General features: G+C 38.6%; 5 protein-coding genes across 9 annotated transcripts in view; 4 read left to right on the forward strand and 1 right to left on the reverse strand.

The window, feature by feature from the left end:
* On the reverse strand, positions 1–1,953 carry LOC104816599 (vacuolar protein sorting-associated protein 55 homolog). 2 transcript variants are annotated; one of them, XM_010545503.2, is made up of 4 exons: positions 1,810–1,953; positions 1,146–1,197; positions 510–634; positions 1–422 (listed from the first exon to the last, which is right to left on the reverse strand). In XM_010545503.2, exons 2-4 carry the CDS (start codon positions 1,176–1,178, stop codon positions 239–241), a joined length of 342 nt encoding a protein of 113 aa, XP_010543805.1. In that variant the 5' UTR covers positions 1,179–1,197; positions 1,810–1,953; the 3' UTR covers positions 1–238. The 2 variants fall into 2 exon arrangements, with proteins under 2 accessions (XP_010543805.1, XP_010543803.1); XM_010545501.2 differs by lacking the exon at positions 1,810–1,953 and adding an exon at positions 1,294–1,769.
* A 3,093-nt stretch (positions 1,954–5,046) lies between these two features.
* Positions 5,047–6,190, forward strand: LOC104816600 (expansin-like B1). Its single transcript, XM_010545504.1, has 4 exons — positions 5,047–5,202; positions 5,351–5,463; positions 5,557–5,856; positions 5,984–6,190. Exons 1-4 carry the CDS (start codon positions 5,100–5,102, stop codon positions 6,173–6,175), a joined length of 708 nt encoding a protein of 235 aa, XP_010543806.1. The 5' UTR covers positions 5,047–5,099; the 3' UTR covers positions 6,176–6,190.
* Positions 6,191–7,344: 1,154 nt separating this feature from the next.
* LOC104816601 (probable UDP-N-acetylglucosamine--peptide N-acetylglucosaminyltransferase SPINDLY) lies at positions 7,345–14,561 on the forward strand. Of its 2 annotated transcripts, none has more exons than XM_010545506.1 (19): positions 7,345–7,508; positions 7,700–7,750; positions 8,130–8,591; positions 8,722–8,883; positions 8,996–9,171; positions 9,281–9,356; positions 9,924–10,052; positions 10,382–10,501; positions 10,581–10,649; positions 10,732–10,813; positions 11,277–11,371; positions 11,461–11,525; positions 11,622–11,820; positions 12,238–12,432; positions 12,541–12,635; positions 12,797–12,932; positions 13,037–13,254; positions 13,386–13,513; positions 13,701–14,561. In XM_010545506.1, the coding sequence occupies exons 3-19, from the start codon at positions 8,187–8,189 to the stop codon at positions 14,081–14,083; spliced, it is 2,733 nt and encodes a 910-aa protein (XP_010543808.1). In that variant the 5' UTR covers positions 7,345–7,508; positions 7,700–7,750; positions 8,130–8,186; the 3' UTR covers positions 14,084–14,561. The 2 variants fall into 2 exon arrangements, with proteins under 2 accessions (XP_010543808.1, XP_010543807.1); XM_010545505.1 differs by having other exon boundaries at positions 8,163–8,591.
* Positions 14,562–15,144: 583 nt separating this feature from the next.
* On the forward strand, positions 15,145–17,893 carry LOC104816602 (mitochondrial fission protein ELM1). 2 transcript variants are annotated; one of them, XM_010545507.2, is made up of 11 exons: positions 15,148–15,437; positions 15,526–15,679; positions 15,817–15,886; positions 16,060–16,156; positions 16,348–16,497; positions 16,614–16,740; positions 16,850–16,962; positions 17,035–17,098; positions 17,187–17,280; positions 17,397–17,505; positions 17,592–17,893. In XM_010545507.2, the coding sequence occupies exons 1-11, from the start codon at positions 15,267–15,269 to the stop codon at positions 17,691–17,693; spliced, it is 1,251 nt and encodes a 416-aa protein (XP_010543809.1). In that variant the 5' UTR covers positions 15,148–15,266; the 3' UTR covers positions 17,694–17,893. The 2 variants fall into 2 exon arrangements, with proteins under 2 accessions (XP_010543810.1, XP_010543809.1); XM_010545508.2 differs by lacking the exon at positions 17,592–17,893 and having other exon boundaries at positions 15,145–15,437; positions 17,187–17,266; positions 17,397–17,504.
* Positions 17,894–19,480: 1,587 nt separating this feature from the next.
* The window catches only part of LOC104816603, a 7,529-nt gene continuing 2,689 nt past the window's right edge, over positions 19,481–24,320 (forward strand). The window contains exons 1-12 of one of the 2 annotated variants that reach the window (XM_010545510.2): positions 19,481–19,654; positions 20,342–20,825; positions 21,109–21,200; positions 21,493–21,657; positions 21,757–22,147; positions 22,478–22,596; positions 22,703–22,775; positions 22,856–23,082; positions 23,162–23,206; positions 23,541–23,613; positions 23,730–23,921; positions 24,147–24,278. In XM_010545510.2, the coding sequence (XP_010543812.1) occupies positions 19,614–19,654; positions 20,342–20,825; positions 21,109–21,200; positions 21,493–21,657; positions 21,757–22,147; positions 22,478–22,596; positions 22,703–22,775; positions 22,856–23,082; positions 23,162–23,206; positions 23,541–23,613; positions 23,730–23,921; positions 24,147–24,251 (2,007 nt within the window). In that variant the 5' untranslated portion in view covers positions 19,481–19,613 and the 3' untranslated portion in view covers positions 24,252–24,278. The remainder of the gene's footprint in view (positions 19,655–20,341; positions 20,826–21,108; positions 21,201–21,492; positions 21,658–21,756; positions 22,148–22,477; positions 22,597–22,702; positions 22,776–22,855; positions 23,083–23,161; positions 23,207–23,540; positions 23,614–23,729; positions 23,922–24,146; positions 24,279–24,320) is intronic. The other variant, XM_010545509.1, reaches the window with a different exon arrangement.

The raw sequence follows: 24,320 nt of genomic DNA on the forward strand, positions 1-24,320 counted from the left end.
AAACGACAACTTAACATATCTGATACCGGTTACCTTTTCGCCTACGACGACTGAAAAAGCAAAAAAAAAAAAGATCAAACACAAGCAGTTGATGTGAAAGTTAAGATCTTTACAGACACTTTGACTGATACAAAGCTTTACAGAAGTGGGTGATTCATCATCTCAATACTTTTGAAACTCTCTCTCCGTTGTGAAATTGAGATTTGCCATTGAACCTTACTTACAGTTACAGTTACAGTCACCAGTCATCATCGATGCTAGCCCGGTGAAAACACAGGACGGTGCAGACGAATATAAAGAACGACGTGAATTCTATGAGCATTGCACCAGTCTCGATCATTTGTGCGTGCCTTAAGATGATCGGAATAGCTATGCTTCCAACCGTCGAAGCTCCTGTCAAGAACTTGGCTGCATCTATCCAACTGTGTACCTCAAAAGGAATAAAAAAATGCATCAGTGAAAGCATATTTCGGGAGTAACAAGCAATAATGAAGGCTAAAGGTACTGACCCTCCACCGTCTCGGCTAATCAGGAATTGGGTGGAACCTCCTCCAAAGAACAAACAAGGCATAGGCACGACCACATACATAAGTGCTGATAGCATCGGCCACCAATTACCGTATATTGCACAAGCCTGCCAATAGAAACGAACCTATTATTAAACTCGAACTAATAGCACCATGGTTTTTCGCTCTCTCACAAACGACATATGGAGAAACTTTGGTCTGATTTCCTAAACTTGTCAGAAAAGCACATCAGATCCTTGCTTCTTGTGGTTAACTTGTACCAAAAAGGCCGAACAAGAACCAGTGTTATCAATTGCCTATGGCTACACACGGGAAAGAGAAGCTAAAACTATAAAACACACGAAAGGTTCAGTTTTTCCATATTTTCCTGCAGAAAGAGTCTTCACCACTCGTAGAAAGAACTAAGATAATCACAGAACTTGTTACCAGCAGCCGGGAAGAAAAAGGACGTTGAGGTACAACAAGAAATCACAAAGATAAACCAATTTTATAGATGGTTAGTATATAATCGAAGAAAGCAGTGAGTTATAGACGTTTGGACTTTGTTCGGCCAAGCACATTGGAGCAACATGATAGTTTCATCAAAGCTAGATGACTTGACTGAGATTTCAAACGTACCAGGATCTGTAAGAGGATACTCGATGAAAACATGAAAGCAAGCCCAGCAAGCCTGTGTACAGATTCATAAACTGTAAGATCACTATAGTTCTTGGATTCAACAACAGATCCATAAAATCAGATTAAGTAGTTTCTGTCTTCAACTTACACTGCACAGAGGAACAGCAAATTGAGCATCCCAGAACAAATATGCACCAGAGAAAATATAGCAAACAATCAGTGAGATCACCATTAAAACCCAGAAAAATCAAACGATTCCCTTAACAAGTACAAATGATCTTTAGCTCGACGTCCAAAGGGTCGAGTTCGAGCTAACAGAGAACCATGAACCCGAATCAGAACCGAAAACTGAAATTTCCTGAAGATAATATCTGTTCAGCAATCGAATTGAAGAAAATTTTACTAAATATCACAGGCGTATTCTACGATACACAGAGGAGCAGGACGAAACCCTAGATTACAAAATTGAAAAGCCTGCAAGTCCTTAAAACCCCAAATCTAGGGCAAAATCTAGACCAAACCCACGAATTTCTCCATCAAGAGCATCACACTCTGCAGAGTTGAATCTCCGGACGAGATGAACGAGCGGCAAGAGACAAAGTAGAATGGAAAATCCCAACATCCAAGTGATGTAACAATGAAATAGTCAACAAAAAGGAGATACCTTCGATGGTCATCGCCATGCCTGCAACGAACAGCTTCGGTCACCCGTGATCGACTTTCGTCTCCGTTCGCCGGCTAAGGAGAGAGAGACTTTTAAAGGCAGATCGTTCTGGTATGGTATCTAGAGAACACATCTAATTTGCAGAGAGAGAGAGAAATAGATTAATTATTGTTAATTTATAATTAGTGAAATATGGTTGCATTTAGGGTGTAAAATGGGCGGACCGCGCCGGATTCGGACCGGTTCAATTTGGGTCTAGATTTTTTCGGGTCAGGTCGGCCCGACCATTTATTTTTCAGGTCTATCATCGATGGACCGGAATCCGTTCTACAGGTCTTCGGGCGGCTTCGAGTTTTTTTATTAAATAAAAATATTTTTTTATAATAAAAATAATAATAATAATATAAACATTCAACGAAATAAAAATAAAATTGAAAAAATTATTCAATTGTTCAATTATCTAATACTATATCCGATAAGAATATATTAAAACAAAGATACGTTTTTTTATCCACATCGATTACAATTAAAAACTTTTAAATTAAGGATATGAATGTTATTGGTTTTATTTTGGGTTTTTACCTTTAGTTTTTTTGTTTTTAATTTTTAGTTTTTGGCTTTTGGATTCTGAAAGTTTATAAATTTTAAAAAAAGGTAGCTTTTAGTTTTTAGTTGATTTTTTTTTTCATAAAGTAGATTTCCGAGTTTTTAGAAAAACCAAATTTTAAAAAACTTGATTGTCGGTTTTTCACTTTTTGAAATCCAAAAACTCCGAAAACCACTCCCCATTCTACACCTAAAAAATAACCATATAAACTTTAAAATATACAAATTTATCTAATATTTTTAATATCGGTATAAAAAATATAAAAAAATATTGATATAAATTTAAAATTAAATTCATAAAACATTATACATATAAATTATATCAAAATAGTCGGTAATATATATATATATATATATTATTTTAGAAATAAACTAATATATAATTTTAGTATATATATTAATTAAACCCATCAAATATATAACATAAATAAAAGATTTTTTATGTTATATGAGAATAAAAATCTAATTATTCGATATGTTTCAGACTAAATGGGTGGGGCGGACGGGTATCGGTCGGACTCGATTCGGGCCTCAATTTTTCGGGTCGGACCGGCCTGTCCATTTATTTATCGGGTTTATTTTATTAGGTCCATGTCCTTAATTTTTTCGAGCGAGTTTGGGCTGGATTTCGGGATTCGAATTAAATTGACATCCCTAGTACCATTAGATATGTTATATTGTTTTGTTATGAGATATGCTAATTTTTATGCCAATTATCCATATGTTTAACTATTATGCCAAATATCGATATATTTCCTATTATTTGAATTTTAAAAATCTAAAAATTTAAAACCAAAGTTTATTTGTTTCTTGTTTTCATTTCGATATATATTAGAGTAACTTTATTGTATTGAGTATTTATCAAAAATTTTAGAGACCCTTATTTTATAATTTCCAAATCTTCAGATGGATAAAATAAAAGTAAAAAGTCAATTTAATAATCAATTATTAATTATTAACTAATTATCGTTTTCTATTAAGTCTGATGTACCAAAGTTTTTTTAAATATAAAAAATCCTTTTAATAAAAATTATAAACTTATTCTCAACACATTATCTCACCATAAAATAAATTTTAGATATATAAAGGATAACTAACCTTTAGAATATCTATATATACTAAATCTCTAGATATAATTAATCAATATGCATTTCTTCCTTAATCTTTATTACATAATAATAGATCAATGATTTTATGATCTACTACATTTTTTTTTGGCAGTAAAGATTCAAGATAAGCTTCAAGGAATTTTGCATATATGTCTCCAAAGTAATGATTTCATATCAAAATAATCAAATGCCTTGGGTAGATAGCGTTGTCAAAGGTAATTCCCTGTGGGATTTAGCCATTACCGCTTTCATGCCAAAAAGGGATTTTCAACAAAAGTGTAATGAGTTTATATATATATATCCATTGGATGAAAATAATTTAAACTACAACTCTTGAAGTTTCAAACTTTGATGAGGAAAAATAAAATAAAAACCTTGAAAATTACCGCTCATATTTATCAACTATATATAAATCAGTTCTTATCCAATGGACGACGTCAAGAGATTTTTTCTTTTTCAAGCTTGGTGGGTGTACTCTTATCCTTGTTTTTTTAAAGTTGCGTACAACACGGGAAAAATCATATGGTTTAAAAGATGTGGTTTAATATTTATACGGATGCGATATATATATATAATCAGAACAAAAAAAATAAATAAATCCTTGCTTAATTTTTTTCAATTTTAATGTCAGTATATGAGAGTGATGTTCTCCTTGTTGTAAATTTGGTAGTGCGGGTTACAATATGATGTGTACGAAGATCTATATGCGCATGCATAGTAATGAACAAATAAATGGTCGTGAGATATACATGAATATGGATGAACATTGAAAATAATGGATACTTGACTTTGACTCAGTTTCCGAGTGCGTGTGGTGGCTCAGCCCCCAACTGTATGAATATGTATAATATATATATATATATATATATATATATATAGATATATATTAAAGTCTTTGCCCATCGTATATTATATAAAACCAACATTAAGATCAATCTATACTTTTAATTGGCAAAGAACAAAGCATGCACAACGGTGTTAATTATGGCGAATTAGACCATTCGTGCAAGTGGTATTATATATGCAAAAAAAAAAAAAGATTATAATGTAGTTTACATAACAAGTTTTATATCATGATCATTCATCATATAATATCATCATCAATCGCATATATATGTATACATAGTAGCTATCAAGCAATCCAAATTATTACACCGAATTAGAATGAACTTGATCACAGTACCCCCCCAAAAAAAAAAACCCTTCTAATAAAGCATATGCAAATCTTAGGAATGTCGGTCCACAAAATAATATGTGACATATACCCACAGAGAGGCCGATCCATCTCCTTAATCAAAAGAAGCGTCTACGTCTAATCAACTCTAAATAATAATAATAATAATAATAAATAAATAAATAATACAGCGTTTAGTTTGCGAGAGGAACGTGTGAACATATGGGGAGCCGGCTGCTTCGTGGATGACTCAGCCAATATACAATGCCTCTCCTGTTTCACCCTATAAATACGCCCTCGAGTTTCCTCTTCATTCTCATCCCTCAAAACTAAATCCATCCTATTAATAAAGAAAAAATATATTATTCTTTGCTTCTGTTTTATAATTATTACAAGACAAGATGAAGAGTTTGTGTTTCGCTGCTCTTGTTCTCCTTCTCTTGCCCGCCCTTTCCTACTGCCAGTCCGGCAACACTCAGGCCACCATTGACGGTTCTACATCAAGTACGTGTGTGTGTGTGTGTATATATATGTCGTAGATGCAAGTTTTATGTTTTCGAATCAGGACATAGTTATGTTATATATATATATCACAACAATAGCTATATGTTTTCTGGAAAATAATAAACTTTATTTAAAAAAAAATTCGCAGTTCAGAAAGCATGCAAATATGGTCGATATGGACTCGATGCAAATGGTGGCAGAGTAACTGGTGTTAATGGTGCTCTCTGGCGTAACGGAGCTGGCTGTGGTGATTGCTATCAGGTTTGTTTTAACTCGCATACTACCACGAAGAACGTTGTCGTCATGTACAATGCTAATAAACCATGCACATGCATGGACGTCACACGTACGTAGGTGATATGCACGAACACGCAGCTGTGTAACAGCCAAGGCGTGACGGTGCTGGTAACGAACCAAGGCGGCAACGATTTCAACATGGCGCCAGCGGCGTTCCGTGCGATGGCTCGGCCAGGGTTGGAGGACCGGCTCGTGTCGGCTGGAGTCGTAGGCGTCTCGTACCAGAGGGTGGCATGCCGATTCCCGGGCAGAAACGTCTTCGTCTGGCTCACCGACGACACTCGCCCTTCCCAGTACTTGTCCCTCACCTTGTTGAACGTTGGTGGTGTCAACGACATTTCCCGCATTCAAGTCATGGTAAAAATTATAGTTTTAACTCTCGGTTTTTGAAATTCGAACCGTTAGAGAATATGGGTTATCCGAATTTTTCCGGTTTGGATCCTGGTTACGAAAATGAAACATGACTTGTTTGGGGTTAAAACAGGGTGCTGAGGGGAGATGGGTAACGCTGACGCAAGTGGTCGGTGAGGTGTATGCCACGTCGGAAATACCGAGTGGATCTCTCTCGGTGAGGGTTATGTTCAGCGGAAGTTCCACGTGGCGTCAAGCCAACAACGTTATCCCCAGGGGGTGGGGCCCAAACCAGAGCTACGACACCAACTTCCAAGTCAGCTAAAGTACGACGTCGTAACTTCCTCCGGGCTGGCTAGAAGAAGATAGACGATGTGGACCCTTTCTTTTGTCTGTGTTAAAATATATATACTTGTACCCCAAATCACTTGGGTGGCTTTGGAGTTCTTAATAACCCTTGGCTGTATTTTAAATTCGATGAAGTTTGTGTGAATAAAGTTCTAGCCGCCGGCCTTATTTCTGCCTTTTTGCCTTTTCTCTATGCAAAATATCCAAAACTAGCATTTTTTTCGACAACGGAGGACCCTAACTCCATCCTTCGGACGCGGTGGCTGGTCGGCTGCCGATTCTGAATCGGGTTCTTCTTCTCACTAGTGTTTGTGATTGCGTTTGCGTTTCTCCGTGCCATGGCACGTTTCTCAGCTTCTTCAAGCTTTTTACATGTAAGTTACTGAGTGGCAGCCATCATCTGCTTCATGGGTTCCTTCTCTCCTTGGAGCTGAATCTCCATTATTGATTCTGGCTGCATGTCTACTGGTTTGAAGTAATCGTGAGTCCTAGCCTCCTGTCAAGGATGAACATACTAAAGAGGTTGGCCTTGGCCATGGCGAGGAGGGTAATGCCAAAGCCCTTTACGCCTGGGAGTCTATTTATGTCAGCTTTCTTCTGTTGTGCCCGAGGAGCAAAGGTGATACTCATTCTCATCAATCAAACCATGGTTATGCTAACAAATTGTTTATCTTAACGTTATTTAATCAAATTCAATATATATATATATATTAACTAGGTCGGATACATATATATATTCTTTTTTTTACACGGTACTATGCGAATGTTTGTCTAACAGTATAAATCATACATCGAAGTTATAATTTGTCTGACGTTATTAATCATACAACTAAATTTGATGTATAGAATCTAATTTCTCAAAGCTTATAGATTTTTTTTTGGGGCAACAAGAGTTTCATGTCCCAACAGGCCGCGTGTGGTGGCCGACAGTATCCGAGATTCTGGACACCACTAGTCAAATTGGTCGCAAACATTGTACTTATATTTTTTGGGGGATCTAATCGAGCACGTAAAACTATTAGGGGTACACGTATAACTACATAAAAGTTATGGGGCTAATATGGTGATCACGATTTCTGTTTACTGTATTTACCTTTTTATTATATATTAATATATTTTGTTTTTTTTCAAAAAACAAACCGGAGCTCTCCTCTCTCTCTCTTAGTTCTCCGTAGTTCCTGCATTCCTCGTACCTTCGCCCTGTCCAAGGGCGTAGAAGCGAAAGAGATACCGCCTCCGCCGTCGCCTTCGTTGCCGCCGCAGGTTCACGGCGTGGTCGCAACTCGGCTCTTTGGGATTGGCTTGGAAAGGTAATATAATCTCTAGTGGCTACTGATCACGCCCTCTCTCTCTCTCTCTCTCTCCCTCTCTCTCTCTCTCTTGGAGGAATGAGGGATGGGGCTAGGGCTTGTGCTCGGTGGAGATCAGTTTTCATCCGTGACTATTTTTTTTTTATGCTTCGCTTCCTTGTTCTTTAGCCGCTGATTTTTAATTCAAGCAGGGGCGGGCTCTGGGAACTACAGAAGCAAGTTCTCCTCTGTTAGATTCCGATGTAAGTTCCGTGTTAACCCTAATCTCCATGGTGTTTATCGGTTGAGTTGTAATGAGTTCGGGTGCATTATTCGTTGTTGTAGATTTATTGATTTTGCTCTTGTCTTAGGGTTTATTTGTGAAGCGCGTGTGCTATTCGTAGGCATTTCTATATATTTTTTTCACTGCTTTGATTTTTACGTGTATGGTGGATGGTTATTTGATGTTTGTGATTGTAGGGTTTTTGGAATTCTATATTATGAAATGGTTTTATCACTTTTGGGTTTCTAATGGTCTCCACTTAGTTTCTTAGTCCTATTTTTGCCTTTCGATTTGTGCCCAGAATTTTGTTTTGTACCTAGCATCTTGCAATTGCATTGTGTAAGTCTAATTTCGTGCAGTTTGTGGATTTCTTTTGATTGTTGCTGGTGAAGGAATATAAAAGTTTAAATACTAAGATGGGTGGGGTGGGAGATGTTACCGGGGGAGAGAAGTTAATGGTAATGGAGAACGGTTTCTCAAAAGGGCCTCAGTCTTCTCCTAGTACAAGTTTCCCTCCAGCAGTTGGTGCTCCTGCTCAGAAAGGTTTACAAGGGAATGATGCCCTTTCTTATGCCAATATTCTGCGGTCGAGGAACAAGTTTGCTGATGCTCTTGCTCTCTACGAATCTGCACTGGAGAAAGATAGCAGAAATGTTGAAGCTCATATAGGAAAAGGGATATGCTTGCAGATGCAAAACAAAGGGAGGCTAGCTTTGGATAGTTTTTCAGAAGCAATTAGGTTGGACCCACAGAATGCGTGTGCCCTCACACACTGTGGTATACTTCATAAAGATGAAGGACGCTTGGTTGAAGCTGCTGAGGTTTGATAATCTCTTTGCCTTGCTTGACCTTATAACCTATTAACTCAATGATATGATAATTGATAAGCCTCCCTGACGGTATATTCTAAGTAAGCCAGTTTCTAACCTGCAATCATTTTACTGTACATAGTCTTATCAGAAAGCATTGATGGCAAACCCTTCATACAAACTAGCGGCAGAGTGCTTAGCAGTTGTTTTGACCGACCTTGGGACTAGCCTAAAGCTGGCTGGAAACACTCAGGAAGGGATTCAAAAATATTATGAAGCTCTTAAGATTGATCCGCACTATGCTGTAATTTCCTGATCCTATGTGTTCATTCCTCTTGTATATGATTGCTTATGTTTTGTTCTTCCTGTTACATTTTGTTTGTTTTGGTTCAAAATTCTGAATTTTTTTCATACAGCCTGCATATTACAATCTAGGTGTTGTGTACTCTGAAATGATGCAATACGATTCCGCCCTGAGTTGCTATGAGAAGGCTGCACTAGAGAGGCCTATGTATGCTGAAGCATATTGCAACATGGGGGTCATCTACAAGAACCGCGGGGACTTGGAGACAGCAATTGCTTGTTATGAGAGGTATCTCATTTCTGTTTTTAATCGTAATATGTGTTGGCAATGTCTTAATGTGGTTGATAGTTTTGTGAAATGTTTGACACTGTTGTACTGCTTTCTTTTTTGCCCTTAGATGCCTATCTGTCTCTCCTAACTTTGAGATTGCGAAGAATAATATGGCAATAGCTCTGACGGATTTAGGGACAAAGGTAAAAATCTGTACTATCATCCTGCTTTGGTATGTCTTTGTTCATGCTAGCTTCATCCTCTTACCTCTTTTGAATCGAGATTTAACTCTTCAGTGATATTCAGTTCCTTTTGAATTCTTTTGTTAACGTATTTACTTCTTAGAGACAAATTGTGCTTCAGATACCGTACTACTACTATTACTCCTCCTCCTATCAGTCTACCACCACTAGTTATTCCAAATATTTATCAAGGCGAAACGTAAGGTCTGAAATATTTGTCAAGGGCAAACATAATGTGTTACCTTTAAGAATAGCCGATGGGGATACTGTTTCTTCGAGGTATATGTTAGGCCTTCTTCCAGAAAATTCTTCATAGAATGTTTTGTCTTGGTGACTTTTTGCTATCTGTGCTTTTGACCTATCTTACATTACATGTGTCATTGAGTAGTATTCATTTCCTCTTATAACGAAGATTTTTTCGGCAGAAGTTCATTTTGCTAAGAACAAAGATTATTTCCTATTTCTTTGCTGACCATCAGTTGGTCAGCTATGTATATCTAATCAACCTTCACGGAAAATGTTTTTCAGATTAAACTTGAAGGCGATGTGAACCAGGGAGTGGCATATTACAAGAAGGCTTTGTATTATAATTGGCACTATGCTGATGCTATGTATAATCTTGGGGTGGCTTATGGTGAAATGCTGAAATTTGACATGGTACATGATTTGTGGTAATTTTTTTATTATCTGTGTGTCCTTGCTTGTTTTCAATCTTTGTGTATTGCCCCAGGACCTCTCTGCCTACAATCTTACTATGTTCCTGTCTTTTCTCTTTTACTTTCACCACCATCCATCTTCTCTTATTATCAATGCGAAACACCATATGGAGATTCCTGTTGCCATTACTAAGCTGTGAAACTTGAAAACTTGAGTCTGAGGAAGCAAATGTATCTTGTTTATATGGACCTTGGATTTCCTTATGTTATTTTGTATATTGATAGCACACTATAGCTGCCTGTGATCATGGTTACTTTCTTTATGTGCAGGCAATTGTCTTCTATGAGCTTGCTTTGCACTTTAATCCACATTGTGCTGAGGCTTGCAACAATCTGGGTGTAATTTACAAAGACCGTGACAACCTTGATAAAGCTGTGGAGTGCTACCAGGCAAATTTTCTGATCTGCAGCATTTTCCCTCATTTCTTTGTTACTCATGTCATAATAAGTGTTCTGAATCTGTATATAGATGGCCTTGTCAATCAAACCGAACTTCGCACAGTCATTGAATAACCTTGGTGTTGTATATACAGTCCAGGTCTGTTACAAATTATAGCTCAATGCCTTCTTAGTTGGATCTTCTTAGGATCAATTGAATGCTGATTCCTCCGTTTTGGCAGGGAAAAATGGATGCTGCTGCCAGCATGATCGAGAAAGCTATCCTTGCAAATCCAACTTATGCAGAAGCATATAACAATCTAGGTTCACATTTCTTTCTCTGTTCTTTGGATTCTTGTTCGTACACTGCCTGTTTTAGAAATTCTACTGAGCATCATATATTTATATCTTATTTTCAACTCCTGTTAATGCATATTCCTTTTTTAAGAAGCAGTTCAAATTTTTATTTGCTGATTGGATGTGTTTAGTTATGCTTCATAGTATTGATATAATCTTTTTGTACAACAGTGGAACATTTTTTTTACTGATACTGTGTCAGAACTGGAGTCGTAGAAGATACTTTGACTATATTTTCTTCTTTCATGTACTTATCCCGTCAGAGGTTATTTGTTCTGTTTCGTCTGTTGTCAGATGAAGACATTAGTGTAAAAGTTACAATCTCTTTTCTTCCCTCCCTCTCCTACTTGTAGGCTGCCAACTTCTTCTCTGACCCAGTTGACATTTTACTTCCGTTATAACTAGACTTCATGGTGTGATTCAAATGTAGGTGTTCTTTACAGAGATGCTGGAAATATTCCTATGGCAATTGATGCGTATGAGCAATGCCTTAGGATAGATCCAGATTCTCGCAATGCTGGCCAGGTAAATCTTGGATATCCTTTTTCTGGTGTGCTCTCTTATTCTATCTTAATATAAGGTGTATATTCGCCCAAACTTTTCTTCTGATGTAGAATCGATTACTTGCCATGAACTACATAAATGAAGGACATGATGACAAACTATTTGAGGCTCACAGGTTTGCACATTTATTTTATATTTCCCAGATTTTATTGACTTGGGTTTGCTGAACTGGTGCTTTAATGGAACTCCATGGAAACTCTTATGAATGCAGAGACTGGGGTAGACGCTTCATGAAGTTGTATCCACAGTACACTTCATGGGACAATTCAAAAGATCCAGAGCGACCTCTTGTCATCGGATATATTTCCCCTGATTTCTTTACGCATTCTGTATCTTATTTTATCGAAGCGCCTCTTACACATCACAATTATACAAATTACAAAGTGGTGGTTTATTCAGCTGTCGTTAAGGTATGGATTATCTCTCAGAAACTTGTGTTTCTATAAGCTTGTGACTCAACATCTAGTGTTTCTATAAAAATGGTGACCAGGGAAGACTTTGTAGGTGGAAATGATAATCTTGGAAAGTCTTGGTAAAAAATTATCTTGGAAACTATTGGAAAGCTTTTGTTGTAATTTTATTGGCTCCAACATCTTTCGCCAGGGCTCGAACTTCCTTCGTAGTTATTCTATTAATTGGAAAACTGGAACTTCCTTCCAATTTTCCAATGATCAGAATGACTATGTTGCTATCTGTATATGCAGTAAAGGGTTCTTTTCCACACATCTTTGATTCCCAAATTCTTTCTTCTCGCTTGTAGTGGTTGTGTTTCTCATTCTGTATGTTTGGGACCAAGATGATTATGTTACAAACTCATTGCGTTGCAGGCAGATGCAAAGACATATAGGTTCAAGGAAAAAGTGTTGAAGAAGGGTGGAATGTGGAAGGAAGTATATGGGGTAGATGAGAAAAAAATTGCAAGCATGGTACGAGAAGACAAGATTGATATTTTGGTAGAACTTACTGGACATACAGCCAACAACAAGTTGGGAACCATGGCCTGTAGACCAGCACCTGTTCAGGTAACACTTGTGGTGATATAGTATCTGTGTTCTTGTGTTTTTCGTTTTGACACAGACACTCCAGTTCAGTTTATATAGTCGAGCGGACTAATTTGGGTTGTATTTCAGGTTACTTGGATTGGGTATCCAAATACGACGGGTTTACCCTCTGTTGACTACAGAATTACGGATTCATTATCTGACCCACCAGATACCAAGCAAAAGTAAGTTCTAGCTCTAGTTTTCAGTCTTTCTGAAAGGGATAGTTTTAGAAGAATTTCTTGGGCTTTGAGTATTTCGAATAGATCCTAACTGCAGGATGTTTGTTTGGTCAAATGTAGACTGTCCAAATTCTTCTTTGTTTTTAAAATTCTTTTCCTAACAGGCATGTTGAGGAGCTGGTTAGGCTTCCAGAGTGCTTTCTGTGTTACACACCTTCAGCAGAGGCTGGTCCTGTTTGTTCAACTCCTGCACTTTCCAACGGCTTTGTTACATTTGGTAGTTTTAACAATCTTGCAAAGGTAGTCTCATTCTCTTTTGGATCATGCCAAAGCCCCTTGATAAATGTTTTCCTTAATTTTTTTAGTGGGATTTTTAGTATTCTTCTCGTCTTTCATGTGATCAGATCACGCCCAAGGTTTTGCAAGTTTGGGCCAGAATACTATGTGCAGTTCCTAATTCTCGGTTAGTGGTGAAATGCAAGCCGTTCAGCTGCGATAGTATCAGACAGAGGTTTCTCACGACCCTCGAGCAACTGGGGTTAGAATCAATGCGTGTTGATCTTTTGCCCCTAATTCTTTTCAACCATGACCATTTGCAAGCTTATTCATTAATGGATATTAGGTAAGTTTACAACATATTCGCTGTTAATAGTTGAGCTGATTTTCATGGACTTTCTGGTTCACCTCGATTGGATTTTGCTTGATATTATCTTGTAAATCATAAATTTAGAATACAATATGCGCTTTCTGTAGTTTGGATACGTTCCCGTATGCTGGAACTACCACTACATGTGAATCTCTCTACATGGGAGTTCCATGCATTACAATGGCTGGGTCAGTTTATGCTCCTAATGTAGGTGTCAGTCTTCTAACTAAAGTCGGTAAGCACTTTCCAGCTCTTCATGCTCATAATGTAGGTGTCAGTCTTCTAACTAAAGTCGGTAAGCACTTTCCAGCTCTGACCTTTGCTATTATCAGCTCTAGCCTTTTATATTAACGGTTCATGCCAGTGATATAACTCATTATATATGCTCTCGTTTAAGCTGATGCATCATTCTCTTGATTCAGGACTAGGACATCTGATTGCAAAAACCGAAGATGAATATGTTCAGACAGCTATTGAGATGGCCTCTGATGTTACAGCACTAGCCAAGTCAAGGATGAACCTCCGAGATCTAATGGCTAAGTCCTCGGTTTGTGACGGTCCTAACTTCACCCTCGCTCTTGAATCCGCATACCGGTCCATGTGGCGGAGATACTGCGAAGGTGATGTTCCGTCCTTACGACGCATAGAAATATTACAACGGGAGGTTCCAGAAGATTCCACCCCAAGAGATTCCACAACCTCGAGATCCGATGCCCATGGAGGAGAAGACACTGCAAAAGCCAACGGTTATGTTCCGGTACCCTCATCGATGTCAACCAGAACCAAGAGGATGGGATCCAGTTGAACTGAAAGGCTAGATAGAGACAGAAATCTGGTAGATCAAAGATCAATCCCGTGACTACGTAAATTGATTGGTACGAGGCACGGAATTTCTGTTGGTCTGTCCCCTGAAGGGTTCGATTCTCAGCACGAAACAGTAGCCCGGTCTTTGTGGATTCTACAGGCATTTGGTGGATAGGATTTGGAAGAGAGTATGAATGAATGAATCTCATTTCTTCTGCTCTCTTGGAAGATTAGTAGGGAAGTTAGGGTTTAGGGATTGTGTATTACAAGAACAGCAGTACCCTTTTGCCTTGAGATTCATTTCCTTGGTTCATAGATGATGATGGTGATGGTGATGGTGATGATTCCTGGGACTGTTGGATTCTGAGTTTGTTGTGTATTGATATTTGATATGCACATTCTCAAGTGCCAAGAGTATTTGGCGATAAATAGTAGGGTGATTGGATAGGGTTTTTTACCCAAACAACCCACTTCGTTCACATCTATTTCACCTGTACACCACAAAAAACATAACACATTTTTTTTCCTGTAAAAAGACGAAATTACCCTTAATGAATCACGATATTTATCCATTCAAAAACAATTTCGTTATTACGACTTCGTAATTAAGTCTAAATATAGTTACAATTGATTCTTAAAAAAGTGGCAAAAAAATTATCTGCCTTATTTTAGTTGTATATCAGTTATATGTTAGTCGTAATAAAGTCGCAAAAAATAAAACGAAAAGGGTATTTCGGACTTTTCCACCTGAAAAGTGGGTTAAAATTGAAAATTTTTTTTTTTTTTTTTTTGATGGTGTACACTGAAATAGATGTGAATGAAGTGGGTTATTTGGGAGATTTTCCCGATTGGATATTGGAGTTTTTTTTTAATTATCTGAATAGATTTCATATATTATGAATTCATTTTGGTTAGATATCCGTTTTTTGGTATTCAAAATTTTCAAAGTAAACATCATTAGTTGTTATAATTCAATCTCATTTTATATAAATATTATATCCCAAATTTGGGATAAATACTAATAGTGGTCTAAGCGTAAGCGAAAGCTTTCTTTTGTGTTTTGCGTGTTTCGGTTTTGGGGAGTTGCGGTCTATTTGCTTTTTAGCCCGGTCTGATCCGGTACGGTTCTGGGGAGTTGCGGTTTGTACGTTAACCGAAGCCCGGGAATCCTCCATTCCACTCCAATGCGACCAGTTCGGCTGCCGGCTTTTGCAGTTGGTTCCACTGGTTCGCCGGAGAAAACCTCCGGCGTTATCAGACGAGCACTTGTGGTTGGAAACGGTTGCGCCGGTGCGGAGAACCAGTGTATCGGCCTTGTTCGTGCTCTAGGCCTCGCCGATCGCTACATCTTATATGTAATCTCTTCCCATGGTGTTTCTCGGCCAGTTTCTTGAAAGTTCTGTGTCCTTGTTTGATGGTTTCGAGCTTTTTTTTGCTGGTCAGAGAGTCACTAGGCCACGAGGAGGTATCAACAGGTGGCTTCAATGGCTTCCGATCTCTCTCCACAAAAGACTCGATTGTGTAATTGGCAAAATTCGCGCTGGATTCGCCAATAAAGCAAAGGACACAATCGTTTATGCGGATGGAAGATCCGGTGGTAGTTCATTCCTTACGAAATTCGAGCGAACTTAAAGCTCTCCATCTGGATCTTTTTTGTCTGGTCGTTCAATTGGTGTGGAATGATGACCTAGCAAGGGAGTGATGGCGGTTTTTTTCCATGAAAAATGGCTGCAGGAATGTTGGGCGTTTTTCCGGAAGCTGATGAGAAGCAGATTGCTGCCATGGCTCGTAGTACGTTCGACAAGTACTGCTTTGTCTTGTGAAATTATTATTAACTACTCGAATGTGTTCTTCTGTCTTTATTATCTGTACATAGTTTGCTTAGTGATTCGTCTCTCCCCTTCTCGTGGATCCTTGAGATTATTCTTATTGAAGGTTCGAGATGTTATATTTTGTTTTTCTATTGCCTTATGACAGGAATGGCCCCTTGTTAGTGGTGGCATCTGGTCATGACACCATTTCTGTTGCAAGCTCCATTAAACGACTAGCTCGGGACAATGTCTTTGTTGTTCAGGTTAAGCCATTTCCTCGATGTAATATTCTTGGTCCTTTATTGTTGTATGATGGTTTGACACTTTTCAATGTCTCTGAGCTCCGTAAATGCTCAGGGATTTCTGCTACTTGTTTGTAAATTTGCTGTAAACTAAACTTCATATTAGACTATCCAGTAACTTGTCTGCTGTTTTCCTGGGGAACCCTTTTCAGGTGCAACATCCTAGGTCAAATCTTGAGAGATTTGATCTAGTGATTACACCTCGTCATGATTATTACCCTTTAACTCTGGAGGGGCAGAGGCAAATTCCCACTTTTCTTCGGGCATGGGTAACTCCACGTGAACCTCCCGGTAGAAATGTGGTATGTGTGTTTACAGTGTTCAGTAGAAGATATACCAATTCGTTATCCTATCGCCATGACTGATTAGACATCTGGGTGTGTGCATGAAGCTAACAAGCTAAAATTTAAAATTCCAGTTTCTGACCGCTGGGGCTCTCCATAAGGCTGATTCTTCTGCCCTAAGAAGTGCAGCTTTGGCATGGCAGAATGAGCTGATTCCGCTACCGAAGCCTTTGGTTGTGGTCAATATTGGAGGACCTACAAGTACTGCAGTGTGCCTCCATAAACATCGTTTCTTGAATTGATCCTTTGACTGAAAAAGCTGGTTGATTTTAAGCGATTAACCAGCCACTCTTTTTTCTTAATTCCGTAGGAAACTGTTTTTATGGTGTTGATCTTGCGAAGCAGTTGTGTGCTATGCTTCAAAGTGTCCTCTGGAGTTGTGGAAGCGTAAGAATTTCTTTCTCAAGAAGGACACCCGAACAGGTAAATGCCTCTTGAAAAGTGTGGGTAATATTTGATTGTGTGGATGTGCTCTCAATCCTGTAACGTTGGCAGGTATCAGAAATTGTAATTAAAGAATTTAGCTTGAATTCTAAGGTCTACATTTGGAACGGCCAAGGTGAACGCCTTTTCCGAATTCCATTTGATGCATTTGCGGCCTAATTAATATCAAAGACCAGACTCTTAATCCTTCTTCCATTTCTCAGGACCTAACCCACACATGGGTCATCTAGCATTGGGGGATGCTTTTATTATAACCGCTGACTCAGTCAGTATGTTGAGTGAGGCATGTAGTACTGGGTATATTGGACACAACGCTCTGAGATAGCTTAAATTTTGTGTTTTGATTCCGTTCTTTTTAACGGGCTGAGCTTCATTTCCTTTAGACGATTACTAAACCGTGTTTTGGGATACAGGAAACCGGTGTATGTTGTGGGGGCTGAGCAGTGCACGTGGAAATTTGCAGACTTCCAGAAGACCCTCCATGAAAGAGGAGCTGTTCGTCGGTTTACTGGCAAAGAAGATGTACATCGAAACCTTGTTAGCTAAAATTTCATCAGAAAATCTCTGCCTAACTTTAAGATTCTGGTTGGATTTTGATTACGTTGCAGATATCTAAGAGGTGGAGCTATTCTCCTCTCGACGATAACAAAGTAGCTGCAAGACGGGTTCTCAAGGATCTTGCCAAGCGCGGATGGACAGTCAAGACATGACTACTCCACTTGGAGTTAATGTTCTTTCTTATTGTGTGGCATGCGGAAATCGAACTCGTGGATGTAGGTTTGGCTCAGAGCAGGTAAGCCCCCCCTGTAAGAACAAATTTTTGCAGGGTTTTTGCTTATGTAAAATGCTATTGCATAGCAATGGAGAATTATATGGTTTATGAATCAAAGTGAATATATATATATATATATATAATAGAACCAAAAAAGCAAAAGATCGTACTCCGTTTTTATTATGTAACGGCTTTATTCCTATGAAGCAACTTACCCGGATAAATTTTTTAAAAAAAGGAAAAATTTGCGGGGAGGATTTATGGTATCGAGAATCCCACATCGGAAGGATGAGAGAGGTAGAAACCAAGAGACGCTGTATAAAATAAGGCTCGCGTCGAAGGAAAAACTCATACCTTTCTCGGCCTTTTGGCTAAGATCAAGTGTAGTATCTGTTCTTATCAGTTTAATATCTGATACGTGGGCCATCGGCCCACAACGATATTAACTCTATTTTTTATGGGGGTGAGTCCATCACGGTAGCTTGCTACTGGGTCTCACGAGCGTCGCCCACGCGTTGCACTACAGCGAGGGCCTGGCGCACCCCTCCAAATATTGGACTCAAATTTTTTTTTTGCTATTTCTAAATGTTGATATAATATTTAATTAAGTATTTCTATGAATCTGCCCTTATTCAAGATTGATTAAAATTAGTTGATTTCAAGTAGTCTTTGTTTGTATTTAATTAAATGTGGAATCCCACATCGGAAGAATAGAACCATACCAGTCGAGGTCCACCGATAAATATTTGCGGTCTCTCAAATAACATAAAATGTTTTGTCTTCGAACAAACGTGGGGTTTGAGCACATCTTTTTATCAAAAAAATGTGAAGTTTGAGTAATGGAGAACTGACATCAGCAATTACCAAGACAATTTATATGAAGACAGAAACCACCATGGCTTCAAGAGAGATCTCTCCATCTTTGACTTTCTTCTCCGAATAGTGCCGCCATTGTTGCAGCCCTTGCAGCGGCCGCCACTATGGGAACCAGTGACGAGACCCTCCCTTTCTTCACTCAGTTCTTCCAGTTCCAAGCCAAGCTATGACGATCTCCGTACTTTTCAGTATATGACCATATGGCTCGTGGTTTGTGGTTTGTGTTATACTGTTGGATTAAGGATTGAAAGCGAGTAAATGACAAGTTTTCTTGTCTATTTCTTTTTAAGCATAGATTCTGTCTGAAAGTTGAACAACCTCTCACTATTACATCGGAATTAAAAGATACTAATTTTTGTTGTGTTCAGTGCTTCTTTTTTTTTTAAAGAAAGTAGAACAGCCTCTCACTATTATCCCACATCGGAATCAAAAGAAACTAATTTTTGGGGCCTATCAATGGGTTGGGCCAACTGAGCTAATGGGCCCATTAGCCCACTGGGCCTAAAGAAACGTCCAGCAAGAAGGTTCACATAATGTGAATTAATCACAGACAATAATAAAACAAGAAATGGTCTGGGAAATTCCATTTTCTGATCTTGAAACCTTAGAAATCGTGAGGATTTGTTCTTGGAATTGCATGAGATTAAGAACATTAATTACTGAAAAATTATGTTTGTCGTTTATTTCTGCCGCCATTCTATATAGCTATTATTCCCTAATTTGGTTTCAATTGCCAACCAAAAATAATTAAATGATGCTTCTTACGTGGCAGTATGTTATTGGAGGAAAAGACGACCGAAGAATTTCCTCGTCCGGGCATATGTTCTGTGATTTTCCGTTTCACCACGTCTTCGGATAAAGAGGCTCTTCGTGCCACGTCATCATCCCCTCCCCCCTCCAGGTCTCCAGCTATCACACACGAGCCAGCTTTCCTCGTTTTCCTTCATTTTCTCGTCAACCAAACAGGGAAATTTTCATGTAGATGGCTGTCAAGCTCCATCGTCCGAGTCTTGTCTCTTCAAGGTAACTCCAAACTCGTGGCTTTCTGGGTTTGGGTTTTGATTTTGATTTCATTTCCCCTATCAGTTTCGGTCTGCTTCAGTTCTCGGTCACTGCCGAGGAATCCTGTTGAAACGAACTAGGGTTTTTTCCGACCCTCGTCGATTGCTTTAGTTTGCAGGATTCAATTTCCTTTTGCGATTTTGTCTCGGACGATGATTCTGCACGTATTTAGTTTATACCTCACTCGAATTGGCTTCTTCTTCTCTCCCTCTCTCGTTGGGTAAAATATTCGAGTTGACTTCACTGTTTGGTTGCCGAGAAACCAGGGCTGGTGAAATGACTTAGAACTGGAAGAAGAGAATAGAAAACAGAATGAAAGCGCTGAAAGAGTTAATCTTTTGCAGTAATATATTCGATTTTGTGAATATTTGGTAGAATTAAGTCCATGACTGAAGCTATAAGAAATTTCTTCTGAACAAATTGTTCCCTGAAAATGTATGTTAGTTCAGTTCTTGGTGTTGTGTTCCCTGTGGGAAATCATTTCGTGTGCAAGTCTTGATGGTGACTTACAAGTGAAGATACATATTTATTTCTTCTGAGGAATATTGTGGCTAGATTATGTATTTCCCCTGGACATTCTGTATATGTTACCAATGGACCGGTCTTTTGGCTTATTGGCTGCTTACTGATATAGTCTTGTCTTTGTAGTTCTTCAAATCCATGTCTGTCACAGATGTCACTCGGAACCTTCATATCCTGCAAACGGGTAGTACAGTTAGATTATCCATCAAGCTGTTGGGGTCTTTCAAGGAGCCAATTGTGTCTAAGATATGGCTTTCTAGATAGCAAAAACAGTGGTCTTAATAGGCAACAATTTGGCAACAAGAAAACAGTATATGAATCACGGAGGATAGTGCAGCCTCCTCTTCTTGCATCTTCAGAAGATGGAGTGGCTGTTAATGGGAGTTCCCAGACAAGAACTAGCAGTAATGTCGAGGAGATTAGGGCCAAACTTGCTGAATCACTACAGGATGAAAACAACTCAGATGGACTCATCCAGTCTTTGTATGATGCTGCCAGAATTTTTGAATTGGCTGTTAAAGAGAAGATTTCATCATCCAGATTATCATGGTTTTCAGCAGCCTGGCTGGGTGTGGATAGAAATGCATGGGTGAAAACACTTTCTTATCAGGTTTGTGTCGTTTAGTTTCGCATTTCTATTTTCCACTATTCAATTATAACATTTACATTGGTTGAGAATGATTGAACTGGTGTGTTCCCTGCTAATGCAATGGTATGATGATAGATAACTTGGCATCTTGAATTGAAAGTTATTTGCTAGCCACTATCAGACCAAGGTTGTGTTCGGTGAAGAATAGAGAAAATTTTACCGCTTGTACATATATTATTTGTAAGTATTTCTTTTCATATTTTATCACCAATTGCTCAAGCCATCTTACTTTCATCATTCTCAGGCCTCCGTGTATTGCTTACTGCAAGCTGCAAATGAAATTTCGTCCAGAGGAAACGATAGAGACAAGGATGTTAATGTCTTTGTTCAAAGGAGGTATTGCATCACTTACTTGAGGGATTTGGTGCACATTATTTCTTAAAGGTCCTGTTAATGATCTCAGCTATTTCAACTGAGATAATCTCTTTTTTTAAGCCGAATGAAACTCAAGAAAATTGTATTAGATGAAGCAATGGGCAATGTTCTTTATTGTCTTGCAAGTACTTTTCTTTGCCCGATAATGTGAATTTTTTCAGGATTGGCCATTGCTTTTTGACCCTAAACAAACTTTTCTAGACTGCTTCATGACTATACCTGTTTTTAACGTTCTAACTGTGACATCATACAGCTTATCGCGCCAAATTGCTCCCCTTGAGAGTATGATCCGGGAAAAATTTTCTTCCAAGCAGCCCGAAGCTTCTGAGTGGTTTTGGTCCGAGCAAGTTCCTTCTGTGGTGACATCTTTTGTGAATTATTTCGAGAGGGAGCAGCGCTTTGTTGCGATCACTTCTATGTATGTCCTCTGTTTAATATTTTCTTCTCATTAGTAAGTTCTGTGTTATATTTGTTTGCTGAGGTTCTAGAGAGTGACACTGCTTTATGATTCTTCCAGATCTGCGAAAAGCAAGTCAGCTGCAAGCAACGAGATTGAGGTGTCGCTTCTCACGCTTGTCCTAGCCTGTGTTGCGGCAATCACAAAACTCGGTCCAGCAAAACTTTCCTGTTCGCCCTTCTTTTCTGTGATTCCGGATACAACTGGAAGACTGATGAACAAACTTGTTGACTTTGTTGCAATACCTCAAGCTTATCATTCACTGAAAAGCATTGGCCTACGCAGAGAATTTCTCGTTCATTTCGGCCCCCGAGCAGCAGCATGCAGAGTGAAAAATGACCGAACTTCAGATGAAGTTATCTTCTGGGTTGATCTCGTACAAAAACAGCTGCAGCGAGCTATAGATCGGGAGAAAATATGGTCAAGATTAACGACATCTGAAAGCATCGAGGTAAGCATTAAACGCTTGCAGAGGACACATCCAAGCAGCATCTAGGCTTTCTGTGACTCTACAAGTAGGCCTTGTTTAATGTTTAAAAATATTTTAAGCATAGATTAAACGCCAGGAGCAGAATACCTTATTGAAAATTGTAAATTAGAGCCAGTCCATGTCAAATGTGTTTGATATCTTCTCTGACAATTATCAAAGATGCTCATAATGAGACACTTAAACATACAAAAATAAAGTATGAAAATAGATTTAGTATAAGGGCTATTAACTTTCTTTAGTGTTTTGAATTTGTTTTTGAATTCATGGGGACACGGTGCTGATACCTTGCAGGTTTTGGAGAGAGACTTAGCTATCTTTGGATTCTTCATTGCCTTGGGCAGGAGCACTCAGTCTTTCTTAGCTGCAAATGGTTTTGATCCACTAGAGAATCCTATGGAAGACATTGTCAGGTAATTGTAATTGTTTGGCCATCGTTGTGACCCTCACTTTCTGAAGATCTATGTTTTCTGATCAAACTCTGCTTATACTAGTTTACTGTCTGGTTCTCTTATTCAGGTATCTTATTGGAGGCAGCGTTCTGTATTATCCTCAACTTTCAGCCATTAGTTCATATCAACTGTATGTAGAGGTAGGCATAAGTAATTTTATCAATAGTACAAATGTCCTCTGACTTTGTTGTGATGTCTTATCCGGAAATATATGATATAGGTTGTTTGTGAAGAACTAGAGTGGATTCCTTTCTATCCAAATACTACCAGCACACAGCAACTGAAACAGTCCCATGGGCATAAGAGCAGACCAGAAGGGCCACCAAATTATAAAGCTATTCCCCAAGTTTTGGATGTCTGCTCTTATTGGCTGCAGAGCTTTATTAAATACAGTAAATGGCTGGAGAACCCTTCTAATGTCAAGGCAGCAAAATTCTTATCCAAGGGGTAATTTGGCTTGTTGTTAACTTAATACTTGAATAACATTATTTAGCGATCTTGACAAGTTATCTTTCTCAATATTTAGGCACAGCAAGTTGATTCAATGCATGGAAGAACTCGGGATATCAAAGTAAGGTCATGAAAATAACTTCTCTTCTTCATTAGTCTATAAATTCATGCATGTATCCAGAAAATGTTTCTGTCTCACGAAAAGACTTTTACAAATGTTGATATTTCATAAGAAATACTTGTGCCTCTGCTCGAAACATATCTTCAAACAAACTTTTTTAAGCTTGTTTCTTGGATGTCTATGTAATTTCATATTTCCTCCTTGCACGAAAGCACGATTCAAAATCATATCTTCATGCCCTTTGAATTTTACACATTTGTTGTTCTGGATCCTGCCTTCACCAAGATATAGCCAATGCTGTTAACTATGTGTGTTTGGATAACATGTGATATAGGATGACCGGAGCAGAAGCCAGTTTTATCGAAGGAAATGCATCATCAACTAATAAAGACAACTCATTTGACAAGGTGATGCCTTATTAAGTGCCAGAGTCCTTCTGCGTACGCGATTTGAATCTAATTCCTTGTTAAAAAGTTTTTAGCATGCCCAATGTAATATAGATGATAATGGCTGTTGGTTCCAGGCATTAGAAAGTGTAGATGAGGCCCTTATCAGATTGGAAAGCCTGCTACAGCAGCTGCATGTATCAAGTTCTTGTTCTGGAAAGGAACAAATAAAAGCTGCTTGCTCTGACCTAGAGAAAATAAGGAAACTTAAGAAGGAAGCTGAATTTCTGGAGGCATCTTTCAGAGCCAAAGCGGCTTTCCTGCAACAGGTTTTTAATTTTCAGCATTATTATTATCTTCTATCCTTAGTTTATAATATGTGGTCTCAGTGTTGACATTTCAATTCCGTTTTGATGGTGTTTGCTCTCGCTATACTAGACCAAATCAGAACAAATGTTTGTGAGGTTATCTTTCAAAGCCCAGAGTATCAGCATCATACATTGTTCCGTTATTAGTTTTACATATAAGACTGAAACCTTGTGTGGATTACTCAGGAAGATGGTGAAAGTGATTCCCAGCAGTCCTCCGAGGATCAACAGTATTCAAAAGGGAAAGTCACAAAGGCCGCGGATAATATGGTAGATCATGGCAGAAGGTGAGCTATCTGTTTTGTTAGCCATGTAACGCTCTTCCCCGCCGATTTTCCGTGCGATGGCTCGGCCAGGGTT

This window comes from Tarenaya hassleriana, unplaced genomic scaffold, assembly GCF_000463585.1.
Source record: "Tarenaya hassleriana unplaced genomic scaffold, ASM46358v1 Cleome25, whole genome shotgun sequence".
Classification (NCBI taxonomy): domain Eukaryota; kingdom Viridiplantae; phylum Streptophyta; class Magnoliopsida; order Brassicales; family Cleomaceae; genus Tarenaya; species Tarenaya hassleriana.